Here is a 25957-nt window from a genome sequence, read left to right on the forward strand (position 1 = left end):
CCCCGACCCAGATTGATCGTGCACCTGGCCTGTGCCCTCTCGCAATCCAGGACCCTTCAGGGGGATGGAGAAGCAGTTTTGGCTCAATCCCCATAGGCCAGGCCAAGGGACCCCATGGGTGCACGAATCCATGCACCGGGCCTCTAGTCAATTATAAAAGGGGGACTAATTTGAGTTCCTAATTTAGAAAGGAAGAAAGCCTCAGTAAGAAAGGACAAGATTTTTTCTTGGCACAGGAGTTATGAAGACTAAAAGATAAAAGAACTATAAAAATTATTTCAGAAACTGAGAAAAAGAACTCTAACTGGAGATTGAAAAAGAATCATAGATAGCACAGTTCCAAGAGACTAACAGGAAAACATGGCTAAAAGATGATTACAAAAGATAAGCAAAGAGAAGACTGTGACTAAGGCAGCCCTCTAAACCAAAAGGCAAAATTAGATGTACCATATTTCTAGTTTTCCAATTATTTTGAAAAGCTCAGTTTGATTTATCTTTAAAAATTTGGTGAAGAAACTTACTTTTTTTCTATCCAATCTAGGTGCAACTCTGCTATCTTGAGAATCAGACTGGTTGATTTCTGGGTTGGTATCAAGTAATCTTTGCATTGCTCGGTCCCGATCAAATGCAGTTACATAAAAAAGCATTTGCCGGGTATCAAAAGGGAAGAAAAATGGGCTGTAAAAAGATGTGATATAACTTTATTATCTGAATTAGAATCAGAAACCATAAAAAACCCTGTATTAGAAACAAGTTTTAATATGATACAGAATAATTGTAAATATGACCAATAAAAATGGTCTAAGTAAACTAATTTTGAAGAATTTCCTTAATTCTTATATGAAATTTGTTAAGTGATCACATAATAATACATTAAGTAGCCTTTCATTATGAAATCTGAAATTCAATCATTAAAATTCTTATGTTTGAAATTGAAATCAAGTCTATTCAAGAGTGTCTATAATATACCCAAAGACCTTTAGGAAGTATAACATGACTAGTGAAAGCTAAATTTTAAAATCTGATCAACACTTCACCAGGTTAGTGACCTACCCCATTCCATATATACACAAATACTGGTGGCTTTACCAGTTCATGATTTTCCTCTTAGCTTTAGCATTTCTAAGTCACTAAAAGATGCAAAAGGCAGCTGCAGCTGCAGCAACAGAGGTTCTACATGCCTCCTGATGTATGATTTTGAAAGAGCTACCAGAGCACTTCCTGTGTTGACATGAATGTTCAGTATTTGTATCTGCCTAATACAGGTAGATATGTGAGCACGTGGCTACTGTAACTAAAAACATAAATTTCTAATTTTATTTAACTTTAATCTAGATGTAAATACCCACATGTGGTTAGTGGCTATTATACTGACAATGCAGGTCTATAGTTTCTAAGAATATAGATGTGGACCCAAGTAGGATCAGAGAATCACTCAATTCCGCTTGTGGAATCTGATTTTATTGTGGCAGAGGATTTGAATCTCCTCAGTCAAATATCCTTGTGTACTTTTCTATTTCATATAGGCAGACATATACAATCAAGTAGATCTAGTACTAGTTCCAGCTTGCCTAGTCTGTTTGGATGCTAAAGCTACACTAGTAAGCAAGCTGTGATCAAATATGACAATGTTATTAAACACATTAAACAGGTTCACTAAACACTGTTTCTGTTACAAAATATAAAGACCAATACAATGATAACACTCCCAAGGCCACCATTATAGAAGTGGTAGTCTTACCAGGTTTTTCCTAGTTCAGTAAGCCATGTTGGGATGTTTCCTGTCATGATTACTAAAGGATCTTGAAGCTGCCTGTTTGCTTTTGCTGTCAACTTACTGTTATTAAATTCACTAGTTGGAATAATCTCCTTGCACAACGCATTCTGAAAAATGTTTAAGAAAAAAGTCAATATGTAGCAAAACAGGACTATATTCACTATCTCTTCCTTTATCTCCAAATATGTATACAAAGTGCCCAGATTTCACTTGTTTCCAAAATACAAAATACAGCTTCTCATTGTTGTGTCTTAACACAAATGAGAATTTCTATAATGCGTAGCTGAAACACCTCAACCCCCACATGCCATGAGTACTGGCTCAATCACTGATGTGGGAGCTAATACTTTATGCAAGGCCAACTCCTTCATTCTTCCCTACATTATATAAATATCAAAGGCCGCATTCAACTTTCACCCAACTCTTAACATACATCTTAACTTAGATAAATGAACTTTGGGTTAAAAGTATTTTAACTATAATAAAAGTATGTTCAATTTCATGCTGTAGTTTAATTTAATAAATTTACAAGTCTGCCAAGAGAACAAATCTAAAAACAAGGCCAGGAAACAAAAGGGGAGAAGTTCCCACTGAAGAATACATTGTACTTCACTGGGCCAGGATCTCTGCATTTAGCTAAATCACTGTTTCTGTTTCTAGTACAACAGGAAATTCATAAATCACTAGACAGAAACTATGAGATAACATGTAATGAATAACACATCACAGAAAACTTCAATAATACTCACATCATACAAGTAATACCAGTATCGACTAATGGCATGTAAAACTCTTAAAAGAAGAATCACATCTAATGATGGATCTTCAAAAGTTATATTTTCAGGTGGTGTAGGTATGAGGTAAACTTCTAAAGGATTTGATACTGATGGGCACACTCCATCTAGAGGGCAAAAGATCAAAGTAAACTATTATAGTTAGAAAGGCCAAGCTAATGGAGCCAGTGTCATCTTATCAGGCCTAAAACAGTACTTGTAAATTGTTAAGATTTAATGCTTGGATCTTATTGGTAGAGAATTGATAGCTTGAACTTTTTTTTTTAAACCTTATACATAATTCATCCAGGTTTATGAAATTTATACTTTCCTTCCCATACCCAAATAAACATCATAAATGAGAAAAACTTGTTTGCATTTCTTGACACCAGAAATAATAACAATAAAACAGCCAGAGAGGAGTAAAGACAACATGTTTGAATTTAAATTCAGTTATAGAAACTGCCTGTATATTTCAGATTTGGTTATTTAATCCAAGGCTTATGACAGGGTAGACTGTGACGGATTCCAAGTAGGAGTTGTGATTCCTCTGTTCTTATATCTCACCAAGTAGCATGAAAATAAAAATAAATGAGGATTGACACTGTCGCCATTTGCTTTAACTGAGCAAAAGAATTAAAAATCACAACACTATCATTGCATTAAAAAGGCGAATTTTAGCACCAAAAACAAAGAAACAAACATTTCAAAACAAAGATCCCTTTAAAAAGAATAAACTTGGCTTTATGGAAAAAAAAATTCCTACAATGCCCTTATTTATGTAAACCAGGAAAATTTCATCAACTGACACCAGTGTTTGGAAATCCCTGATAAAGGCAGTCCCCATGGAATGAGAATGTGGACAAATGCTAAAGCTTTACTATCATATAAAAGAGAGGGGAAGGAAACCAGCAAAATTAAATGGGAAGAAAATGCTGTAAAGAAAAAGAAGTCCTTTAGGAGATGCCATTACACTCTACTGGCAACATTTTTTATTCCTTCTACATTACTGGATTATATTATCATAATGAATGCCAATAAAAATTAAGGGCCAATCTGCCAATGATCAGTCTCTTCTTTAGAGAATGTGTTCTGTTACTGAATTTGTCTAGCCTTCATGCAAACATGAGTTCTTCATGGAAAGAATTTGAGTTTTTCCCAATTTTCTTTCCAAATTTAATTTTGCAGATATTTACGTTTTCATGCTCTAGACTTTAAAGTCAAGGGTTCAATTAAAAACCGTCAAATGTTGGTAGTAACTTCATTTTTTTCTAAGTTATACTCAAGATTTTACTACTACTAGATACAAATAAATCACTCCTTTAAAACCATGAAGACAGGAAGATACTGACCCGCGGCAGTTTTCCTTTCATATTACAACTTACCATGCCATAACTCATCGTGCTTTTTTGCATTTCTAGGGGAAGTTTTTGTTGGAGCTGTTTGGGCTCTTCCTCTTTTACCACCAACACAATCTTTATTACTTTCTTCATCCTCTCTCACAGGTTTGTACCTAAAGTGACAGGGGTACAGTTAAACCAAAAGCAGATTTTAAAACTGCAAATTATTTTACAAGGCCAAAAGTGCAAGCCACAGATACTAGAGTTACCAGAGAACTCTGTGAGATCTATCCTCTCTCCCTACTTACAGATTCAGATAATTACCAGTGGGACTGCTTCCTAGAAGAGAACACCAGCTTAGGAGTTCTGAGAAGAACAGCTCTCTTTAAATGTAAGTAGTAGACATTCACAAACAAGACAAAGTTGCATCCAAATGTTTCTCAAGATTCAGAGATGCCCCGATTTCTAACAGCTAAAGGAACATCTTACAAAAACGTTTGTCTATTTAAAGACTGGAAATAAATCTAGAAAAGTAGATATATAAACTATAATTATATCCAAGAATATATTTTCTATCTAGTTGACTTAAAGAGGAAGATAAATATACACACTCATGCACCCACAGGTGCTCACACACAAGATATTTGAAGTGGCTTTTAATGATGAAATGTAGGATTTAGGGCCCCCTCTCCTTATGCAAGTCAGCCATCAGAACCAATTCCAAAATACACGAATAGTGTCAAAGTTGGCGAAAACAAACAAAATCAGTTTGAGATTTACCATATTGTATGAGTCTTCGTCCAAATACCAGCTCTTCCTAGAGGATTGCTCTCATCATCAGTAGATTCCCTTTCATCTTCAGCCTGTATACTGAACTGCCGTACTGCCTGATACACAGTCATGTTATACGGTAGCAAATGTTCTCCAATGTAAAATTGTAGCCTGTGTCTTACATTTCCTGAATTTAAGAACTGAGCAGCCTGAATGAAGCAAAACAGAATCTATTTAACCTATAGGCCCTGAACATTATGCATGACAACATGGTGGGAATAGTACCTTACCAGAGATTCATCTATTTCCTCATCAGAGCCGTCATCATCACTGTCTTCATCGTCTTCTCTTACTCTTCCATAACCTAAAAACACAAGAAGGTTGTTCAACTCCTAGCAAATTTTACACGACAAAGAAAAGCCTGTCTTTACGTTTAAGCTAATATAGTCTTAGAAAAACACTTTGATCTACAAAGCAGAAAGATCTAAGAAAAATGTCAAATACAAAATGTCATTTCTACTATATTCCAACAAGAAAAATTAACTCATCACTCAAGTAAGCAGTCAACCTCTACTATGTTGAACACATTTCTATATACTACACATAAAATAAATGATGGGAACACAAGTTCTTGATGCTAGGTTTTAATAGAAACAGCAATAAGAAGGGAAATAATTTTAACTCCTTAATTTTATCCCAAAAGTACATACAAACACACAATATACATTATGAAGAGTACCTCTAACTACAAGGTATCTCTCAATCGCTTGTACCAAAGCCAGGGGGTCAATCTTGACAGGTCCACCCTTCCACTGCTTCACATTTGCACAGTCTGGATGTCTCTGTAACTGGCATTTTAACTGGTGTGTGTTGAAAAATTTTAAAGCCTGTGATCCTCTGTTAAGAGAAAAGCTCAAGATAATTTGTGAAAAAAAGTTATTCTATTATTTTCAAAATCAACAAAATTAATTCAAATAAAAGCAAGATAATACAAACTGCATTTTCTTAAGGCACAAAAGTAAACACAAGCAATTCAAGACATTTATTATAAAATGACAAATAAAATGATGTCTGCTATAAAATCACTTTTAAAACTTTACTGTTGGCACACAAACTTATATTAGTTTCAGGTGTACAAACTTTGCTATAGTCTTTTGAAAGAAGTAATTCAATAGCTACACCAGTCTAAATCTGGTAAGGCTATTTAACTGCTCATTTCAGAAAAGGGCTGGCAGGAGTAAGATAACAGATAAGCTTAAAATATGGTCATCTACGAGGTTCCATAAAGCATGTAAATAGGAGTTATGGGAAAGAATATTCTAGTATATTGATAAATATGTACATACTTATTTAATAGTATATAAATTTGGATAAAAATGAAAAGCTTCATGGTTTTCTCAGCATAGTGGAAAACATCCCCTCATTTTACAAAATACTCCAGTATGGCATAATGATCAAAACTGAGTATCAGCCCTAGCTGGTCTGGCTTGGTGGATGGAGCATCGGCCTGCGGACTGAAGGGTCCCAGGTTTGATTCTGGTCATGGGCAAGTGCCTGGGTTGTGGGCTCGATCCCCAGTGGGGGTCATACAAGAGGCAGCCAATCAATGATTCTCTCTCATTATTGTTGTTTCTATTCCTGTACCTCTCCCTTCCTCTCTGAAATCAATAAAAAATAAATAAAATAAAAACCTAAATATCACACTCTACATTAAATTTCAAAGTAAAAAACAACAACCTAGTCCACATTGATCACTTTATCTACTCAAGATGCACAGTTTTAATTCAATCAAAAATTTGAATGTTTTATAAACACAGCAGATTGTGTATTTTAAGAATTAAAAAAACTAACTTCGTATTTACCAGGCTTCTAGTTATAATATTCTAGGAAGCTTATAACTTCATATAAAACAAAACAATTAACTCCTACATAATTCTTTCTACAGTATCTCATGAATCCTATAAAACTACTGTATTATTGAAAAAACAGGTTTTATTTAAAACAGCAAAACTTCAAAATAAACACTTGTTAAAACCCATCACAATACAAAATTATAAGCACTCACATTACATATAAAATCACATTACTGCACAGAAACGTAAATGTTTTATTTTCCAGATCCACAAAATTCTTGAAGCATTATAAAGTATGTCAATTTATGGAGAACAGATTGCAAGTTGCCAATAGTGACTGGGTTATATATTTCTAAACCATTATGTTCAAGAAACAGTGTGATTTTAAAGATAAACAGTATTTTATTTACTTTTTAGACTATTCAATTTCTTCAGTAATAATAGCTAAATGCTATTTAGGCAGATGAAGATGTTACCAGACCTCTTGCCACTTTACCTCAACAAGATTAATTAAGCGCAAAGGAAAAGGGCACACTCAGGCAATGATCCTTACCTGCCTCCTGTCCCATTCCCACTGGGGAAGTCATGCACTTTGACTGGAAACTGTTCCATCTGGCTGAGGCAGTTGTTCATCTTGTGAACTAATGCCAACAAAGGTGCATTACCGACTGGTTCTACTCTTCCAATGGGCTCTTCTCCAGGAAGCTAAAGATAAAAATAAACCAATAGGTTAAACAAGGCCTCTTGAACAGGGAACACTCCTCAACAAGAAACTTTAACAGGCAGTTTTACAAAAGGAAACCATTCATCTATTCTCTTTTATTGTTTCATTTGGTGGCAAAATCTGACTCAGACAGACATGAGACTGTATTTTTTAGTAGAAATATTCATGCTTTGCCACAGAAATATTTACTGTATCTGGAGTGATATTTAGAATCTACTGGGGACATCAGGTAATATATGGTTCATGTATTATATTGTAGAACTCTTAAAACCCAGAAAGCACCAAGGAATTTCAGTGAAGAGATGACATCTGTATAAAATCTTAAGTGTGGGAGAAAAGTACATCCAATATTGCTACAGATCTAATAACTCTCTAATAAATAACAAGTTAAAGTAACATAAGTAATGCTCAAATCCCCACAAACTAGAAAGGCATGGTAAGGAGTTTCACTCACACACAGGAGAGCTATCCTTGGCCCTACTACACAGATGAGCCAGAGAACTTCCCTAGAAATGCCTTGTCTTAAGCAGTTGTAAACCAGTAGTGTAAAATCAAGTTTCCAAGAATAGTTATTCTCTAGTTCTCAGCTACTGAGGGTAAAGAAAGGGGAGCTACTCTGAATTCTGGCCTTATAATCCACATTGTAAATATGACTAAGCACTTTTGAATGGAATTTTTTTACATTGTTTGCGGGTAGTTTTTATCACGCGCTAACAGGTGGCGCGGGCCATTTTTGCTAATTTTTTGCGCAAATGGCAACGTTCAGTAAAATTACGATAACTTTAGTTTATGTATTTATACTTACCCGCATTCTACCGCTAGTCTATAAAAAACGTATTAATACGTGTCCCGTGCTCTACTACCAGTCAACGTAAAACGTGTAAGTAAAACGTATAAATACGTTTCCCGCATACGATGTGTTAATACAGATGGTCCCCAACCTAAGACGGTTTGACTCACAATTTTTCAATTTTACAATGGTGCGAGAGTGACAAGAATTCAGTAGAAACCGTACTTCGTTCTAAGCATGGTTAAGGTAGGCTATGCTGAAGTATGATGTTCGGCAGGGGTGAAACTATGATGTATTAAATAAATTTTTGACTTAAAATATTTGCAACTTACAATGGGTTAATTGGAATGTGACCCCATCCTAAGTCAAGAAGCATTTGCTATGTTTTACATACAAAGTGGAAATATATATATGTCTACCTTATGGTTATAGGTACACTATGTCTACTGTATCTATCTATCTATCTATCTATCTATCTATCTATCTATCTATCTATCACCTATCTCAAACTCCAATAAGTTTGGAAACAAATATTGAGAATAAAATGCATTCACAGAGGAGAGACTACAATTAATGGGTTGGCCTGCAGAAAAAAAACACCAAAGACTCAAGATACACTGACCATGGAAACTTTGGCACTGGCTTCATTAAATCCCCATTGTCGTTTTACTGCTGACTTCATATATAAAAATCCAAGGATTCCAACTGTGTACAAGCAAACTAGAAACTTTACCTGAATATCTTGACCAAAACTTACTGGAAATTACTACTGGGATGAAAAGATACATAAGTGAACAGTGATTCTTATAATAAGATTCATGCAAACATTATTAAATAACTTACTGGGGAAGAAAAAAACACATGAAGAAATCTCTTTAATCTGATCTCTCTGGTCACAGCATCCTTTTCACTTTTAGATGTCAAATATAGCAACAGCTGCTTCACAAATCCACTATGTTGGATTTCAAACGATGAAACATCTGACTCTGAGACTATGCTACGGATTTCTACAAGGCACTCAGCTCCACCATCCACCTGAAAGAGTTAGAAACAGTATTTCTATATTAATTTCAATAGCCCTTACCGAATGCATAATTTACATTCCCCAAATGAAACTGAATGCATCCTCAATACCATTAAAAAAAGGGAGGGGCCTGGTGCACTCTTTGTAGATCCTTGGAAAACATTCACAAAAGGTTAAATATTTCGAAACAAAAAACTAGTATTCATACTACCATAAAAAGAAAAACCTTCACAATTCAACAACAACAGAGGATAAGAATTCAAATTAAGGAATAAAGAGCTATAAATAAAATGGAAAAATAAAAGAATACAAGGTAGGGCTTTAATTTTTTTTTTTTTTTTAATATATTTCACTGATTTTTTACAGAAAGGAAGGGAGAGGGCTAGAGAGCCAGAAACATTGATGAGAGAGAAACATCGATCAGCTGCCTCCTGCACACCTCCCACTGGGGATGTGCCTGCAACCAAGGTACATGCCCTTGACCGGAATCGAACCTGGGACCTTCCAGTCCGCAGGCCGATGCTCTATCCACTGAGCCAAACCGGTTAGGGCAGGGCTTTAAACTAATACATTCAAAATCTGAATAAAATGGTAAATTTCTTGAAAAACATGTACTACTCAAATTGTTCAAAGTACATAAAAAAAGTGAAAAGATGAAGAATCAGATGAAATATAAAAGGTTTAATAAACATGAACCCTTTCTAACTACTATTAGAACCCAGGTGAAGGGGTTAAGGAGTGTCCTATTAACTCAAGTGTCTGTAAACTAAAGAGGTCTTAGAGAGACATTTCTAAAGTCTCTTCATTTGTCAATAAATATGGAATGTCACAAAAAAAGGTCAAAAATGAGATTTCTATAGTACATTTAATGATGAAATAATGAAGCATAAAAGCAAGCGATAAGTTAAAGAATGTCAACGCTAATATAGCACGTATCTAGCTAAAAAGTCTATCTATAAGGATTAAATTGGCAGAAAGCTGGAGTTATAAACAAGAAAAAAAAAACAAAACAGCAAGACAGAGAGTGCTGGAAGATACTGAAAAGGGGCCAGCAGGATGCACTGGATACAATACCTGGAGGTTGAGTTGTTCAGTTGCAGCACAAAGTCTCTGAAGGACATTCAATGCAGGGTTGCTACCATCCATGTTTTCAGAACTGAAATAACGCTCAACAAATTTGTGTGCCTGATCCTTAATCCAACCTTTAATCTTTTCTCTGCAAGAAGGAAAAGGAGATATAGCTCAGTGTACACAGAAAGAATTTCAATTATAACTTCTGATGAAAGGCAAATAACTGCTACATATAAAACCTTCTTTTGCCCAAGGTTCTAGAGACTAATAAATTCAGACTTCACATTAACGAAATTAAGTTTCATTTTGAAATGTACCTAGAGAAATGCACATATGCATGAAGAGTAAACCAAAGTTCTAACTTCTTGGGACTCTACAAAGTAGCAGTTTCCTAGGCATTCAGCTGAGAGTGATTTTACATGACTACTTTCTAAGGTACAGACATATCTGCATTTTCTTTACTTGTGTTCTCTGGAGAGCTGAAGTAGAGCCCTATAGACCAGAAACAAGTCCTGGCTAGTTACATGATTAACTACAACAACTGACACCTTGCTGTCTAAATTACAAATTCAAATAGCTTCAGAAATATATTTGCTCTATTATATTTACTAACTGAAATTCTGAAAAACAACTACTACCAACCAAACAAACCAATCAACCAAACAAAAAGAGATTGTTTTCCAATGACATTTCACATTTTTAAATTTCTTACTTGCAGAGGAAGTAATCCTTTGTTGGTATGCTATATCCAGAGCCAACAAAATAAAACAATTCTCAAGGACTTTAAAGACGTAATTCTTAAAAGCCATAAACTGGTATAAACAGGTTAGCTGGTAGTTTTCTAAGTTCCTAAAAAACCCTCTACTCTAAGATCCTTAAGTTCCATTGTAAAGGGGAGAGGTGGGGTGTCATAAAAATATGTGTATGCACACTTCCTCAAAAAAGTCATTTTTCCAGTACCTGGATCAAAACTGAGAAACAGATTCCTTGGGGAACATAATTTGTTTGGTTTTGAAAATACATGAGTCCCAGCAGCTAGATCAAAGACAAGTATCACACGATCTCACTTATATGTGAAATCTAATGAACAAAAGAAAATAAAAAAATAGGTCCAGAAACATGGAAGCATGCAACAGACTGAGGATCCTCAGAGGTAAAGGGTGTGGCGGGGTGGAGGAGATATCAACCAAACACAAATTACATGCATACTAGAGGCCTGGTACGTGAATTTGTGCACTGCTGGGGTCCCTCAGCCTGGCCTGTGGGGATCGGGCTGAAACCAGCTCTCTGACATCCCTCTGAGGGATCCCAGATTGCAAGAGGGTGCAGGCCAGGCCGAGGGACCCCACCGCTGCACGATCAGGGCCGGGGAAGGACCAATCGGCCTGAACCCAGCAACAGGCTAATCTACTGATCGGAGAGTCTGCCCCCTGGTGGTCAGTGTGTGTCACAGCGACTGGTCAAACAGACACTTAGCATATTAAGCTTTTATTATATAGAACAGGCATAACCCATGGACACAGACAATAGTTAGGGTGAAGGCCTGGGGAGGGGATGGGAGTGGGAGAGGGGGTCAATGGGGGAAAAAAGGGGAATATCTATAACACTTTATACAATAAAGATAAAATTTTAAAAATAGAAAAAAATACAAAGTATTAAAAATCCATTTGATCTAGTGTGTTGTCTAGGATCGCTGTTTCCCTGTTGATTTTTTGTCTAGAAGATCTTTAAAATGTAACACTGGAACTCAAGACAAAGCCAGGCACAGGACTTAAAAACTGAGAAAACACTACATTCTTGAACTATGCCACTGCTGAGCACACATTAAAGGTCTGTGTCCAAGTTTCATCTCCATACAATAAATGTGCTGTTTTTCTAATCAAAGAATAGAATATAGATCTTCCCCACTTCACCTATTATTGGATATTGTGTCCTTTGAAGCGGCCCTGGCAAGACCACTGACTCCTGCAGTTCGTGCTGGTTCAATGTTGCTGTTAGACTGTGCACTTAACCTTCCCCATGTTTTTGGATTCAAGCTTGCCAGGAAAGAAGATTTAGGTGACTGAGTAGTGGTGGGGCTTTTAGCTATGAAAAGAAGAGAGAATGATAGTTAAATCATTTTACAATAACTGACAAAAAACAAGTGAATTTTAAGGTTCTCATTCTTTTATTTTTCAATATTTTCTATTTTAGAGGGAGGGAGGGAGAGAGGAATGGAGGGAGAGGGAGAGATGGAGAGAGAGCAACTGAATTTATTGTTCCACTTATTTATGTATTCATTGGTTGATTCTTTTTTTTCTCATTGGTTGATTCTTAAATGTGCCCTGATGGCTATCAAATCCACAATCTTGGTGTTTCGGGACTACATTCGAACCAACTCACCTACCCAGCCAGGGCAAGATTCTCATTCTTAATAGATTATCCAAAAGAACTAAGAACACTGGGTATTCAGGAGACTTCAAAACTATCAGCAGTTTTGTTTTGTTTTGAAATATATGTTTACTGATTTCAGAGAGAAAAGGAAAGGAAGAGAGATAGAAACATCAATGATGAGAATCATTGATCGGCTGCTTCCTGAACACCTCCAACTGGGGATTGAGCCCACAACCTGGGCAGGTGCAGTGACTGGGAATCGAACCGTAACCTCCTGGTTCATAGGTCAACACTCAATCACCGAACCACACTGTCTGGGCTATCAGCAGTTTTAATAGGATATTTAAACTATATCTTTAACTACTACCATTTCCCTTTTACCTACTCGTAGTTTCATCAAAGGAATTACCTTGATTGTCTACTTTGTCATCATCTCTTGGAGGTGAATACTTTGGCCTTCTTGGCCCTCGTTTTGGCAGTCGTTTTCTCTTTAGAACATCACTTAATCGACTATCACATGGGAAAATATGAGATAAGTTTAGCAATTACCATGATTTCTTATCATCACTCATTGAAAAGCAAGCTAAAATGGCAGAAATAGGGAGTTAATAAATATTGCCACAACAGGGTATCTTCCATTTATGATTATTTAATGCTGACTCTGTGTCTGTTATGTTCTAGACGTACACAACACAGAAAATTAATTCAAAAAATAGCTAGCTGTTTATATAAACTATTCAAAATAAAACAAAATAGGATACCTAATTCTGTGTTAAAATGTAGTACATATAGAAAAGTACATAAAACAAGTATACAATGTGAAGAACCAGTATTAAAAAGAACTATGCAATCATAAACAAAAAGAGTGTGTTAAATCTGAGTACAATAATTCTTCCCTAACCTAAATGACAAGTACACAACTCTAAGTAATAATATTATAAAAATACCTTCCAATATTACCTAAAAAATTTCATGGTGTGCAATGGCAATAACATTCTAAATCAATGTATTTACAAATACTTTAGTAATTTAAAAAATAACCACACAAAATTACCTAAATAAATCTAGCAAGTGATAGTACAAATAAACCTGTTTTGAATTAGAATATATTAAACAGAATATACATAGCATTTGTGTGTTGCTTTCACTATTCTTAACAACACTAGAAATAGTTTGAAATATCTCTTGGAATAACAAGTTACATGCAACAGAAAAGATGAAAAGATATTCTGGTTCAGTTGGTCTGTGACTCAAATAAAATTGGAAAAATTGAAAAATTCTTCCAACATCTGCCATGTCCATCGAAAACAAAACAGGACAAGTGAACTTTCAAAGAATAAACTTAATATGATTGAACAATTCCCCCTTTACAAATTTACATGAACTTTCATTTGAAACTGTATTAGAAGGGAATGGGAACACTTAAAACTCTGAAAGAATTTTAAGAGAAATAGTATTTCCTCTTTCTTCAGAATTATCAACTGTTAGAATCTATAATAATCAAGTCTAATTCCTTAATTTAAATGGCTCAGAAATACTGCATGTGTCTGAAATGTATCATATTTCACCATGTAGCTATGATATCTCAGGCGCTATGCCTGTGCTATATAGTAAACCCTGCATAATTTAAGATTTACTGCAGCAGCTAGGGAGAGAAAGTGGAGCTGGGGAGGAAGTAGGGAGGCAGGCAAGGCTGTGAGGGAAAATGGAAGACAATTCCAACTTGAGAACAGGGAAGTGAGAGGGCTCTGAGTATTCTCCAGATCCAATGTGCTTAAATTGGGCCCATAATATGGGTACCACCCAAGCTCAGGGGCTTCCTAAGTGACAGCAATTGTGCCAGAGGTCCCAATCTGTGCCCCCAAGTCCCAGATTTGCCAAAACTCATATTTAAACTAAAGTAGACAACTGCCACCAGGTGGCGCCAAAGCAGCTGGAATCCTGAATGGGCTAGTTTCACTGGACAATGTCATCTTGCATTTTACAAGATTAAATATTTAGACCCCACTTATTATATATTTTAGCAAGATCTACTTTTCACCGAAAAAGGAGTAAAAAGGAGCATTACACCCTGAACACATCCTGAATTTCAGAACTGAGTTTGGTTCATCATGCACCACTCATACAGCAATAATAAATTTCTAACATCAAAGAAACAAAAACATTTTTAGAATGTGATTCATTTCAACACAAAAAAATTAAAACCAATACGAGGGTCTGGTAATGTTCTTAATAGCACAGTAGAAAAAAAAGGGACTAAAAACAGATAAAAAGGTAGAAGCAGATAATTTTCTTTATGTATGCTGCATGTAACACAGTAATTCAAGATTATCGAATCAAAAATGAGGACTCAATCCTACAACTATAAAATAAGTATGTGACACTGTTATTTAATTTCCCTGAGCCTTATATTATTCTATTATTATATTATATTAGAATAATATAAGGCTCTAATACTAGCCTTCTAATATTTAGTTCCCTTCTATATCAATAGAAATGGACCACATATCTCTTGTGGTTCCCAAACATGGCTCAATATAACAGGGTTTGCAACAAATGTTCATTTTTCTTCTCATTCCCATTAAACATCTAACAAGATACAGATGAAAAAATATAGTGTGCACTCTCTCTAACAAATTATTCCCTGTGTGAGTCTCAGCCACCAGAGCAGAGTTAAAGGCAAAGAGCACAGACGTCACCACACGACTCCCACTTACCCTTGAGGGCTGAGATCTAAAGAATCATCTCTGCTGTGTTGCAAGCTGGGGGATCCCAAGTCAGCTGCAGCGTTAGTGGCAGCCGTGGCTGTTCCACTGTTGACTGACGTTGTGGACCCCAAGGATCCTGACCCATTTGTACATGCCTTTGGTGGACTTGTCAGCAAAGACTCCGATTCTGCTAAGTGTTTTACTTGATGCATTACACCTATGTAGTAATAGGAATTAAAACAAGTCAGTTTTAATCATGATCCACTCCCTGCCATTACTAAACCCATTAATGCTAACACTGATTTATAGGGAAAGAATAAAAAGTACCTGGCAAATGGGGGGGGGGGGGGGTGTCTAGATGCCAGGATTTACAACTTGACTCCATTTAGAAAAGTAGTAGGCAAATTCAAAATTAAAGAAAAATATTTATATTGAATGTCTTCTAATATTCAAAAAGCGAACACAGGAAATTTAATAGGGTCACAAGTAAAGTCCCACTAGAAATTTAAAATAAGTAATAATCAATTAGAGAAACAAAGTGCACCTGTGGGGCTTGATCAGAAAGGGAGTAAAGAACTACAATCATTAGTTAAATTCAAATGCTACAATGAGACAAGCTCTCAGTAACACTGCTGCCAAAAGTAGACCACCAGCTATGGGAAGGTGAAGAAGATTTTCACACCCTTGGAAGTGGATAGGAAAGCTAAACAGTAACTCATATGGCAGGCTAGGATCATGGGAAGATGTACATGGGGGATGGTCCAAGAACAATAAAATTGTATGCAATGATGTTTGTCTGAATGCATGTGAGTGCATGTTCACATATTCACATTTTTTTTGCGGAAAGAGTCCAGAGCTTTCCATCACATTCTTAAAAAAAAAAAAAAGGATGTCCAAATTAATTCAAACTTCAGGCATTCATTTCACAAATACTTATGGCAATCATATGCTAGACTCTGGGTACTAAAGAAATAGTATGGCCATGGATATAAAAAATGAACTCAGGGCACTTACTGACTAGTGGGAAAGACATAATTTGCAAGATATTACAAATAAAGAATAAATTGCTTATGAGAGGAAAAATATGGTGCTGTTGCAACATAAAATAGGGGGATCTTACAAATGTAAAGAAAGATCTTCATAAATAAGTGATATATAAGTGAAACCTCAAAGAACGGTGGATGCAAAGCACTAGAAACAACCAAGATTCCCCAATAAACATGATATATATGCTACTGGGGGAAGAAGACTCAATATAATGGCATAATTGATCATATCAAAGTAAAACAAAAATTACCCTGGAAAAAAATAGTCTAATTCTGATATACTTCCGAATCAGAAAAGTGGAACTGAAAAGCAAACAACAACAAAAATATAGAACACCAAAAACACAATACAGATTGCAAAATACAGGATAACCTAAGGCTAAAAACAAAAACACATGCCAAATGTTTATATGAGCATGGAAAACATCAATTTGTACATACTCCTGATTTGTTAACTGTAGATATTATCTCTGGGAAGTGGAGCGAGTCTACCTTCTATTTCATGTTAATATGTGGCGTTGGACTTTTTGTCTATTGCATTCTTAAAATGTGAATATTAATCCAGCAAAGGTGCTCAAAAAATGGAAAATAGATCATATGCAGAAAGAACCAGGATTGTTGGTAAGATAGAAAACAAAGCTAAAGATTACTTGAGGGGGAAATACCATTATTTTCTGTACCCTCACATAAGACTAAAGTATCCTACAAGACCAAAAGAGCCATCAAGAGATTTCTGCTGATGAGAAAGAACTTCTTTGAATATCTTGGGCAGGTTTTAAAAGGATAAAACCTGAGTGAGTGACACAGCTTCATCTATGAGGTCTTCAAAAAGAAAATGGAAAAGTATCATGTCTCCTGGGCTGATTTTAACATTTAAATTCCTCCAATTAGAGGACTGGACTAATTGCATTCTGAAGATTCCAACTGGAGTATTGCCTTAAAATATTCCAATAACTATACAATGAAGTACAAAATAATCCCTTTACAACTGTTCTGATCTACTGTTAAAATACTATTCAGACTAAAAAAATAATCATAAATGACATTACCTTCTCTTCTGAAGTAAACACTAAAAATATCAGGTAACTTCTGCATTAAGATTTCTGCCATCTGAAGGGCTCCAACTACTATCTTCAGATCTTGACTTGATAGCATGGAAGCAATGTGGCTAAAAAAACCCCCAAAAAACACATTTGTACATAAAACATATCTGAATTTGGCAAGTATTTTTGGTCATACTACTTTAAATTGGGGAGAAAAATATTTTAATTATGAAACCAGTCTACTAAAACAAAAACTTTTCTTAAAAGCTCAACTTTTGTTTTTATTATAGTGTGTAATAATATTAAAGTGTAATTAAAACAAAGGGCTCAAGATACTCCAAATACACATTTTTTTCTATATTACATATACTTTAAAGATTTCAGAAATTACTTGTAGAAACTTGAATTTCTAAAATGTTTTCACTATTTTCATGAACACACCTTGAGACAGCATGATTTTTTAGGACGTCCTTCAGAAGTTCGGCATCAGCAAAATAAATTATCCTAAGAATTGCTCTAAGGCACTTATGTCTGACCGCAGGTCCTGCTGAGGAACTATACACTTCATAAAGAACACCAAATAAAGTCTTAATAAAAGACTTAGCCAGTTCCGGATCCTCTTTCATAAGCTGTGCTCGAGCATCATCTTTCTTTAACTCTGAATATCCACCTGTTATAAAAAATGTTCAATCCTATAGTTACAGATTTCAGAAACAAACAATATTTAAAACATTCAAGCCTATGTAACTACTTGAAATGCTAAAACATTTTTAATTATAAAACAAATCAACCCATCTAATGTGATGAACTGGGGTCTAGAAAGGTAACAACGGAATCATGAAGACAAAATTTAGCCAGCTAGAAAAATTACTCACCCTTCTGGCCAGCTGAAGAGAACAAGGCACCAATCTACTATGCCTGTTATTTCACTAAGTATGTTTAACAAAAGACTGGGATTATTTCAGCATAAAACAACTAAACCACCGGTAAGAAATAAATAGTGAATATTTAGTTAGAAGATACAGAAAAACAAGGTAATCTGTCAGTTTGCTTAGAGGGAATAAGGTGTAACTAAAAGGTAACTGATGAAAAGTAAGCTCAAGACCAAGGGTTGGCAAAGAATGGTCCAGAGACCCAATCTTGCCCATTACCTATTTTTGTAAATAAGATTTTATTGGAACACAAGCATGTAGATTTGCTAATATAACTGTATATGCTGTTTTGGAGCTACAATAGCAGTGTTAAGTACAGGGACTATATGGCCTGCAAAGTTTAAAATATTTACTATCTGGCCCTTTTTAGATAAAGTTTGCTGACTCTATGTACTCTAAGCTAGTGCTTTAAAAGCAATGGATTAAATCCCTGAGAGGAATAAATGTCAAAAATGTGTGTGTGTGTGTGTCACAGTTGTCTATTCTTCATTAGTTAAAAAGAGAATTTTGGTGGAAATATATAGAATCAAAGATTGGAAAGAATTAACCTGACAGGTGTGGGTGCATCTAAAGGTAGAATAGGGAAACAGAATCAGATAAAATCAAAACAACATCAAACAAAAAAACCCTAAACAGGACAATTCCGATCAGATGCCAGGATACTGCAAATCACATAAGTAAAAAGATCATAGGGAAGATACCAGTTAAGAAATACTGGCTTATCTGTCAAGTAAAGCACATGATAAAAACAACAACAAATTAATTACTTAAGTTTAATAAAGGCACTTACTAGTGTTAGTATTGGCTAAGGGGTTAGGTTTTCTCTGAATGGCACGTGCTGTTCCCGTGTCCTCATTGATTTGCTGCATAGAATTAAAATCAATAGTATAAACTCGTCCCAGAGTGGACAAGCTTATCTCATCCTCACCGACCTGATGGGCTGCCTGAGAGCAAAGAGAGAGAAACCTTGAATATAACCATGGAGAACTTTATTAACTTAAGACACAGTGGGGACCCTCCATAAATACTAACTTAAATTTAATAGTGTGGATATGACAAAACTCAATTAAAATCATTCTCAATTAAACATAAATATATACCACAGCCCTATCAGGTTCCCCAAGACATAAAAACAGATAAAAATCTTAAGGATCCAGTCATGTAGAATCACTGACATGAAGACACCATTTGTATTAAGAAAGCTCCTAAAACATTGCTGATAGAAAAAAAATGTGTTATCCATAAATCTTAGTATCTAGTTCTTAGGTTATAAAGTTATTTACATCATAAATTCTTAACCCAATGAAATCCTACTTTAAACAAAATGATTCTATAAAATTATCCTGAGGTAAACAAGAATTTCCATTTAAATGATGCTCTAAGACACAACTCGAATTAACAGAGTAATCCTGATCCCTAGGAGTTGCAAGCATTATACAGTACATTTGTAGACTAAGACAGTCTGATTCACACTGTCTGTTGGATTTTAGACAGCCTAATAAGTGACAAAATATTCATTCTTATAACAGGTCAAACTATGGAATTTCTATGTTGAATGGAAGGCAAGACACTTAGGAAATACAAGATAGAAAGTTAACAGTGAAGATGCAATTACTGGAAAAATGCTAAAAAGAAGAATGCTTAGAATTAGAGAACATGACCTCCTTATACACTAAGGCTAACAATGCATAAAAGAGCAGTCAGTCATACTTAACTTCCTCATAAAAGCTAGCTCTGAATTTAGGTATTTTTATAAGAACTTTTGATTTTGTAACATGTCATTAGTTTCAAAGTTTTAAAAAAATCCTTTTTTAGAAACTAACTGGAAGACATCTTTAAAGAATGTTTAAGGGTGATGTTCTAAAAATTCAAATGTCAGTTTGAAATTAGAAATTATATTGACACTTAAAGGAATCACACATTAACAATCACATATTTGAGATTCATTGCATCTCAAATAATGCAGTTACCAACACTTCCTAAATGAGGGCAAATTTTTCCTGACCTGAGAAATTTTTGAAATATTTCAGTGCAAACATAATATGGAAGTATGAAAATAAGAATAAAATCCCACATAAAACCTCACACACACAAAAAAATCTCTAAATAGTTTGGTTTATTTCTTTCCTATGTATTTATTATTCCTCTTTCTCTTATTTTGCTTACTTCCCAAAAGAGTCACATAATTCTGAATATTGTTTTCATTTATATCCTATATTATGCCATAAAATTTATCCCATTAATGTCTGGATTATATATGAACCTATGCATGTGTCAGAGGTTATTAATCAATCGCCTAGAGATAGATATTTAAATTTGTTTCCACATTTTTGCTCTTAAAAATATTGAGAAACATCTATTTTTATGTAAATCTCCACTTTTGAGAGACTTCTTTTGGATAGAAGATAAAATGGACTTTTAGAAATATATAGCCTAACTCTTCAAATGTTTCCTTTCAGAAATGAGGAAACTATGGAACAAAGAACTTAAATTACTTGCTCCAAGTCAATCAGGTAGTTAGCAGCAGAAGCAGGACTACAACATCATGTTTTCTGACCTGAACAGAAATGAGGACCTTCTTCTCAGGAGACAAAATGAGAAAATCTTGAGTTAATTCAAAATTGAGCACGTTTAAGCACACATATTCACCCTCCCCACTCCATCCCTACACCCTCTCTCCACCAAAATAGACACATTTAAACAGTACAATGAAACTACTACCTCAATGATTCGGCTGTCAATCCTGTTATAGGGATGCCAAAGGCCCCGGTCATCACGCCACTGCCATATCGCACCATCTGTGTTCTGAGCATTTCCCTTCTTCAGCATGGTATCAACTGCAAAAATGCCTTCTTTTGGTAAACATGGCATAAGTTCACTGGGGGGAAAAAGTGCAATTATTTTAATAGCTTCTCAAAATATTAGTAAAGGTTAGGCCTCTAAAGTAAAACACCCTCTTATAAAGCACAGTGATCATTAGCTCAATCTTTACCAAATCAGAGATGTCAGTTCATAGAGTTCTTGAGGACTGCGTGGGACAAGATCAATCTGCTCCTGACAACTTCCGTTGGAGGCACCACACAGGAGGAAGTGAAGTGTTTCTGCGATGTCTGTAAAACCAACAACAAAAAACAAAAGCCTGTGAAACTAGTTATATTACCTACTTTATTTTTTATTGACTTTATTGAGTTACTTACACAGGTTAATAAAATTATATAGGTTTCAAGTGTACAATTCTATAATGCATCATCTGTATATTGCTTTGTGTGTTCACCATCCCAAGTCAAATTATCTTTCCATCACCATTTATCAGCCTTTTAAACCACTTTTACCTCCCCCACCCCCTTTTCCCTCTAGTAATCACCATTATGTTGTCTGTGCCTATGATTTCCCCTCCTTGTTTCCTTTACCTATTTCGCCTAGTCCACTAAGCCCCCTCCCCTCTGACAGCTGTCAGTCTGTTTTCTGTATCTATGAATATGTCTCTATTTTGTTTATTTTGTTCATTAGATAATATTACCTACTTTAAAAGGCAATCATTCCCTAGGAGGGAAAAATTATTTTCTTCTTGAGCAGTACACTACTGAAGTTAAAGTAAAAGATCCAAATGAGGTATAACAAATACTTAAGAAAATTTTCTAAAAACTGTAACAATTTCTTTTTGAGGACTTCAGTTTGAGTCCTAATCTTCTAGCTGGACACCTAATCACAAATCCACCCAGAAACTTTAGGAATCTTTTATTACTTTCTTTGAGGAACACAGTGCTTTGTACAAAAGTACACTCAATGTGTTTTAACCCTCAATTTAAGTATTTTGTATACTTGTCTTCAGTTCAAATAAACTGAAAATGTGTGGCCAAAAGGATAAAACAAACCAATTAAAAACATCTGAATCTTACCATATTTTGTGATCAGGAAAGACATTTTCTTATATTACATTAAGCATGCCATCAAAGGGCAAAATCATTAAAATTATCGTCTACCACAGATTTCCATTCCCAGGAGACACCATTTTATGGAAGAATTTGCATGAGCCAGTTTAATATACAGTGTGAGTGGAGAGTTCTCAGCCTCCACAGGGTTTAGTCACTCTAACAGCAACAACCTGAAAACAGGCTGGCTTTTTGTTGGTTGTGGTGTGTGCATTTGTACACATACTACATACAGGACAAAATATATATAAACATTTCAGTGAAATGTTTTGCCAGTAATCAGTAGATCTGTTGTCAAGGAAAGTATTCACCATTGATTTGGGCAGAGAGGTAATCTCTGCCTCACAGAAATTTTACAAATAGTAAAGAAAATGTTTAAACTTTTCTTGAAAAAGTCATTTTGCCAACTTCCCAAAGAAATGTGAATACATGGCAATGTCACACAAGGATTCTTTACTTTTTAAAAAAAAGATCAGATTCATGTTTTCATTGTTTTATTGTTACAGAAAGAAAATATATCTAGCAGCCCCTATAGTATGAAGGTGTGGTAAACTTCCTGAAGTATGCAAAAGACGTGAAAATGTTCATCATATTAAAAGAAAAATATCCATATTTAAACAAACAAAAGTCAGGCAGCAATTTTCCAAATTAGTATTTAGGGAAATGCTGTGCCCCATACTTCAGAAAATGGTAGGCTAGGTAAAATTCAAAGAACTACTAGGGATTTTAATAAGCGAAGTATACTGTGACTACATCAAAAAAAAGGAGCTATTTAAACTTTTCCCAGACTTATCTAGGCAGAGAGCACTTTGCTCATAGCAAAAGAAAAACAGTGCTCCTGGAATGCCAAGTTTGGGGATATATCAATGATTTAAGAGGAATATTATCAATAAATCACCCAGCAACACTACTTTTCTGAAAAATTATGTGCCAATGCACTAATTCACAAGTAATGAAACTAAAAATAAAACTGAGTTTCCCTTCAAAAAGCAGTTTAAATTATACTACTTAGTAAATTACACAACTGCCGGGGTCCAACCCCAGCAGGTCCAGGGGTTCCCAAAGGCGTTGATGGAGTCGGCGAAGAAGGAATGACACGGAGACGGAGTTCAGTTGATCAGCAGCCTAGCCAGGATCTCTAGCCAGGATCTCCAGCCAAGTTCTGGTCTGGATCTCCAGAGAGGTTCTGCTGTTTATTGTCTTGTTACATCCGCATTTATACCAGTTGATTTTAATCCTGTCAAGTTCTATTACAAAGGTTAGGGCGTTTCTTATCTCCATTCCAGGGAGTAAAGATTATGTAGCTTAAACATGATTGTTTGTAGTTAAAGTGATTAACTACCCGCCTGGCACTTAGTTAAGGAGTTTCATCCCCTCCCTAACTTCAGGGAAAAATTCCTACCTGGGGAAACAACCTTTCTAGGAGAGGCATCCCCTCCCTGACTTCAGGGAAAAATTCCTACCTGGGGAAACAACCTTTCTCGGAGAGGTGACCTTGGTTAAAACACACAGCGCTAAGGGGAGCAAACATATTAAGAACAGTATGCTATATACGCCAGGTCCCTTGAAACATATGCTGTGCAGATGTTTCTATCCTGCAGCGACTGTGTCAAGCAGCAAGGATGGACCGGCTTCCGGCACACAACTCAACAGTCTATCTGAGGCAGTGGGATCAAGGGCTCTTTTTTTAGTGCATATCACCCCTACCTCCCAACGTAACACCTTCAGAGATTAGAACTACGAATATGAAGTTACCCACAACTATAGGTGTTTCATACAAATGTGACCAATACTCTACAAGCAATAATCAAATATATTTTTTAAATTCTGTTATCTTCACACATTAACTTGTAAAATCTAAGGGTTAAGAAAGTGAGAGCAAATTGCAATAGCAGTGCAATAAAACTTTATTTCCTACATACTGAGTGGGGATGGGAAAGGCTCAGAAATACTAAAGTAACAAAGATCAGTGACATTCATCTGTATAACTTGAAACTTTTTCAGGGAGAATAAAAGCATTCTGTAATCAGATGAACTGCTAGAAAATCTAATAAATATTACATAACTGATACTGTACAGATCTTAAGCCCTGGAACCACAAGGAAAATTTTTTTATGATATTATATACTTTAAAAATCATATGTAGGAAGCATTGATACACTGACTTAACACAATTAGACAATATTTTTCTTCCTTTATTATACAGTCCCTATGACATTAGCAATCTTTTACTTGCTCGACTTATGTTGACTTTACTTATTAGTTTTGTTTTTTTTAAAGCCACTTCTCCTACTTAAAGTAGAATAATAAAATACCACTTACTTTGCTTCATAAGTTGAACGGCTAAAGTTGGACAGTTGGAACACATCAGAGAAAACATGCGAACCACCATTATGAACATCCCAGAACTTAAAATTGGTGGAGTTACAACCAATAGTTGTTGAACATTTGTAAGCAGATCTTTGGAGGCAACCTGCTGGAGTAAATTCTTCAAACATAAGGAAAAAAAAAGAAATTGTTATATTGTGATTTAGCAATGCAATGACTTTATGAAAATAACACCAAGAACTAAATGCTCACCTCTTCGTGTTGAAAATTGTCCACTAGACGTGCAAAACAAAGGCAAGTACTTTCTACTGACTTTTTGTCCTAATTTTTAATAAAGAAAAATAAAGTTTATTAATATACAACATTCTCACTGTCATGCATTCACTACTACCTTATCTTCTTCCTAACCCAAAACTCTTGAAGCTGGCTGTAAATGCAATGAGCCTAAGCAAAGTACAACCAATAATATGATTTTAAAGTAAAGAGAATCATACTGATAGAAACTCTCTCCTCCATTAAGGCCCCAATAGATAAAAGCAAATATACAGAAAAGGAGGGACAACTTTTTTGTTTTTATTTGTGGGAGGTTGAGGAAGAGGACAAGGGTCAGATCATCTGTGCATCACATATGGATAAACCTTTATTATACGACTCCATAGTGTACTTCTGTAATTTTAATATCTAAAAACTTTATAATAAAAAATCCTATCACCCTAAAAAGCATTCCCAGTAGAAATATTTAAAACATGCATACACTAAAAAGTTAAAAATGTGTGTGAACCAGAGGTTTATTGATAATGTGAAAAACTAGTTATAGATTTTATATTCATGTTAAAAACAATCAGAAAGTACTATTAGAGTGGCTTAATTGAGAAAACATCTTAAATAAGTGACATAAGAACAAAAGAAACTATTTAATGACAAGTATGAAAGAACTTGTTCTTCCTATTAATGGGCTTACAATGTGATAATTAAGCTTACTTGTGTGAAAATGAGAGAATTCTGGTACTACAAAAGCTCTACACCTACTTCACTGTCACTACTTAAATCTAAAATAAGTGCTACAATAGTGGCCAACTTTTTAACTTCTCTGACTATCATGCCTACTTCCAAAATAAGACCTGAAATCACAGCTACCTAAAGAACATATTTCTATGTTCTAACCACATAAGTTATCTCAGCCTAGTAAGTTTTTAAAAATAAAGAAATGAATGGTACTACTTGTGTCTTGATCACCTTAGAAGAGAAGCACTCCAGAGTGATCCAATAATCAAAATTATAGCAATCATACTTTAAAACATTTATATTAAAAGGAAATACAATTTCTCTACAACCTTGAGTTGAAAGTTAACTCATGATCTGTCCTCCACCGCAGTCTCTGTAAGCCTCAATTCTCATACTGCATCATCAGGTCTATTGATTCTATCTGCTAAATAACTGCTCCTCCTCTTCTCCCCAGAGAGCCTCAGTCT

General features: G+C 35.2%; 1 protein-coding gene across 31 annotated transcripts in view; it reads right to left on the bottom strand.

Annotated features, from left to right (window-relative positions):
- Positions 1 to 25957, bottom strand: part of TRIP12 (thyroid hormone receptor interactor 12) — a 128849-nt gene that overhangs the window by 16401 nt on the left and 86491 nt on the right. For 13 of the 31 annotated variants that reach the window (XM_036318806.1, XM_036318808.1, XM_036318824.1 and 10 more), the window contains 20 exons: positions 24738 to 24806; positions 24480 to 24645; positions 21218 to 21344; positions 20944 to 21103; positions 19016 to 19169; positions 17735 to 17963; positions 17300 to 17418; positions 15214 to 15421; positions 12906 to 13006; positions 12037 to 12208; positions 10127 to 10268; positions 8872 to 9063; positions 7068 to 7219; positions 5401 to 5573; positions 4952 to 5025; positions 4671 to 4891; positions 3936 to 4063; positions 2527 to 2678; positions 1742 to 1884; positions 522 to 678 (listed from right to left, as the gene is read on the bottom strand). In XM_036318806.1, coding sequence (XP_036174699.1) covers positions 522 to 678; positions 1742 to 1884; positions 2527 to 2678; positions 3936 to 4063; positions 4671 to 4891; positions 4952 to 5025; positions 5401 to 5573; positions 7068 to 7219; positions 8872 to 9063; positions 10127 to 10268; positions 12037 to 12208; positions 12906 to 13006; positions 15214 to 15421; positions 17300 to 17418; positions 17735 to 17963; positions 19016 to 19169; positions 20944 to 21103; positions 21218 to 21344; positions 24480 to 24645; positions 24738 to 24806 — 3039 coding nt within the window. Of the gene's footprint in view, positions 1 to 521; positions 679 to 1741; positions 1885 to 2526; positions 2679 to 3935; positions 4064 to 4670; positions 4892 to 4951; positions 5026 to 5400; positions 5574 to 7067; positions 7220 to 8871; positions 9064 to 10126; positions 10269 to 12036; positions 12209 to 12905; positions 13007 to 15213; positions 15422 to 17299; positions 17419 to 17734; positions 17964 to 19015; positions 19170 to 20720; positions 20804 to 20943; positions 21104 to 21217; positions 21345 to 24479; positions 24646 to 24737; positions 24807 to 25957 lie in introns of those variants that run through there. The other 18 variants (XM_036318827.1, XM_036318825.1, XM_036318818.1 and 15 more) reach the window with 14 other exon arrangements.

The sequence above is a fragment of the Myotis myotis genome, unplaced genomic scaffold (genome assembly GCF_014108235.1).
Source record: "Myotis myotis isolate mMyoMyo1 unplaced genomic scaffold, mMyoMyo1.p scaffold_m19_p_8, whole genome shotgun sequence".
In the NCBI taxonomy this organism is placed as follows: Eukaryota; Metazoa; Chordata; class Mammalia; order Chiroptera; family Vespertilionidae; genus Myotis; species Myotis myotis.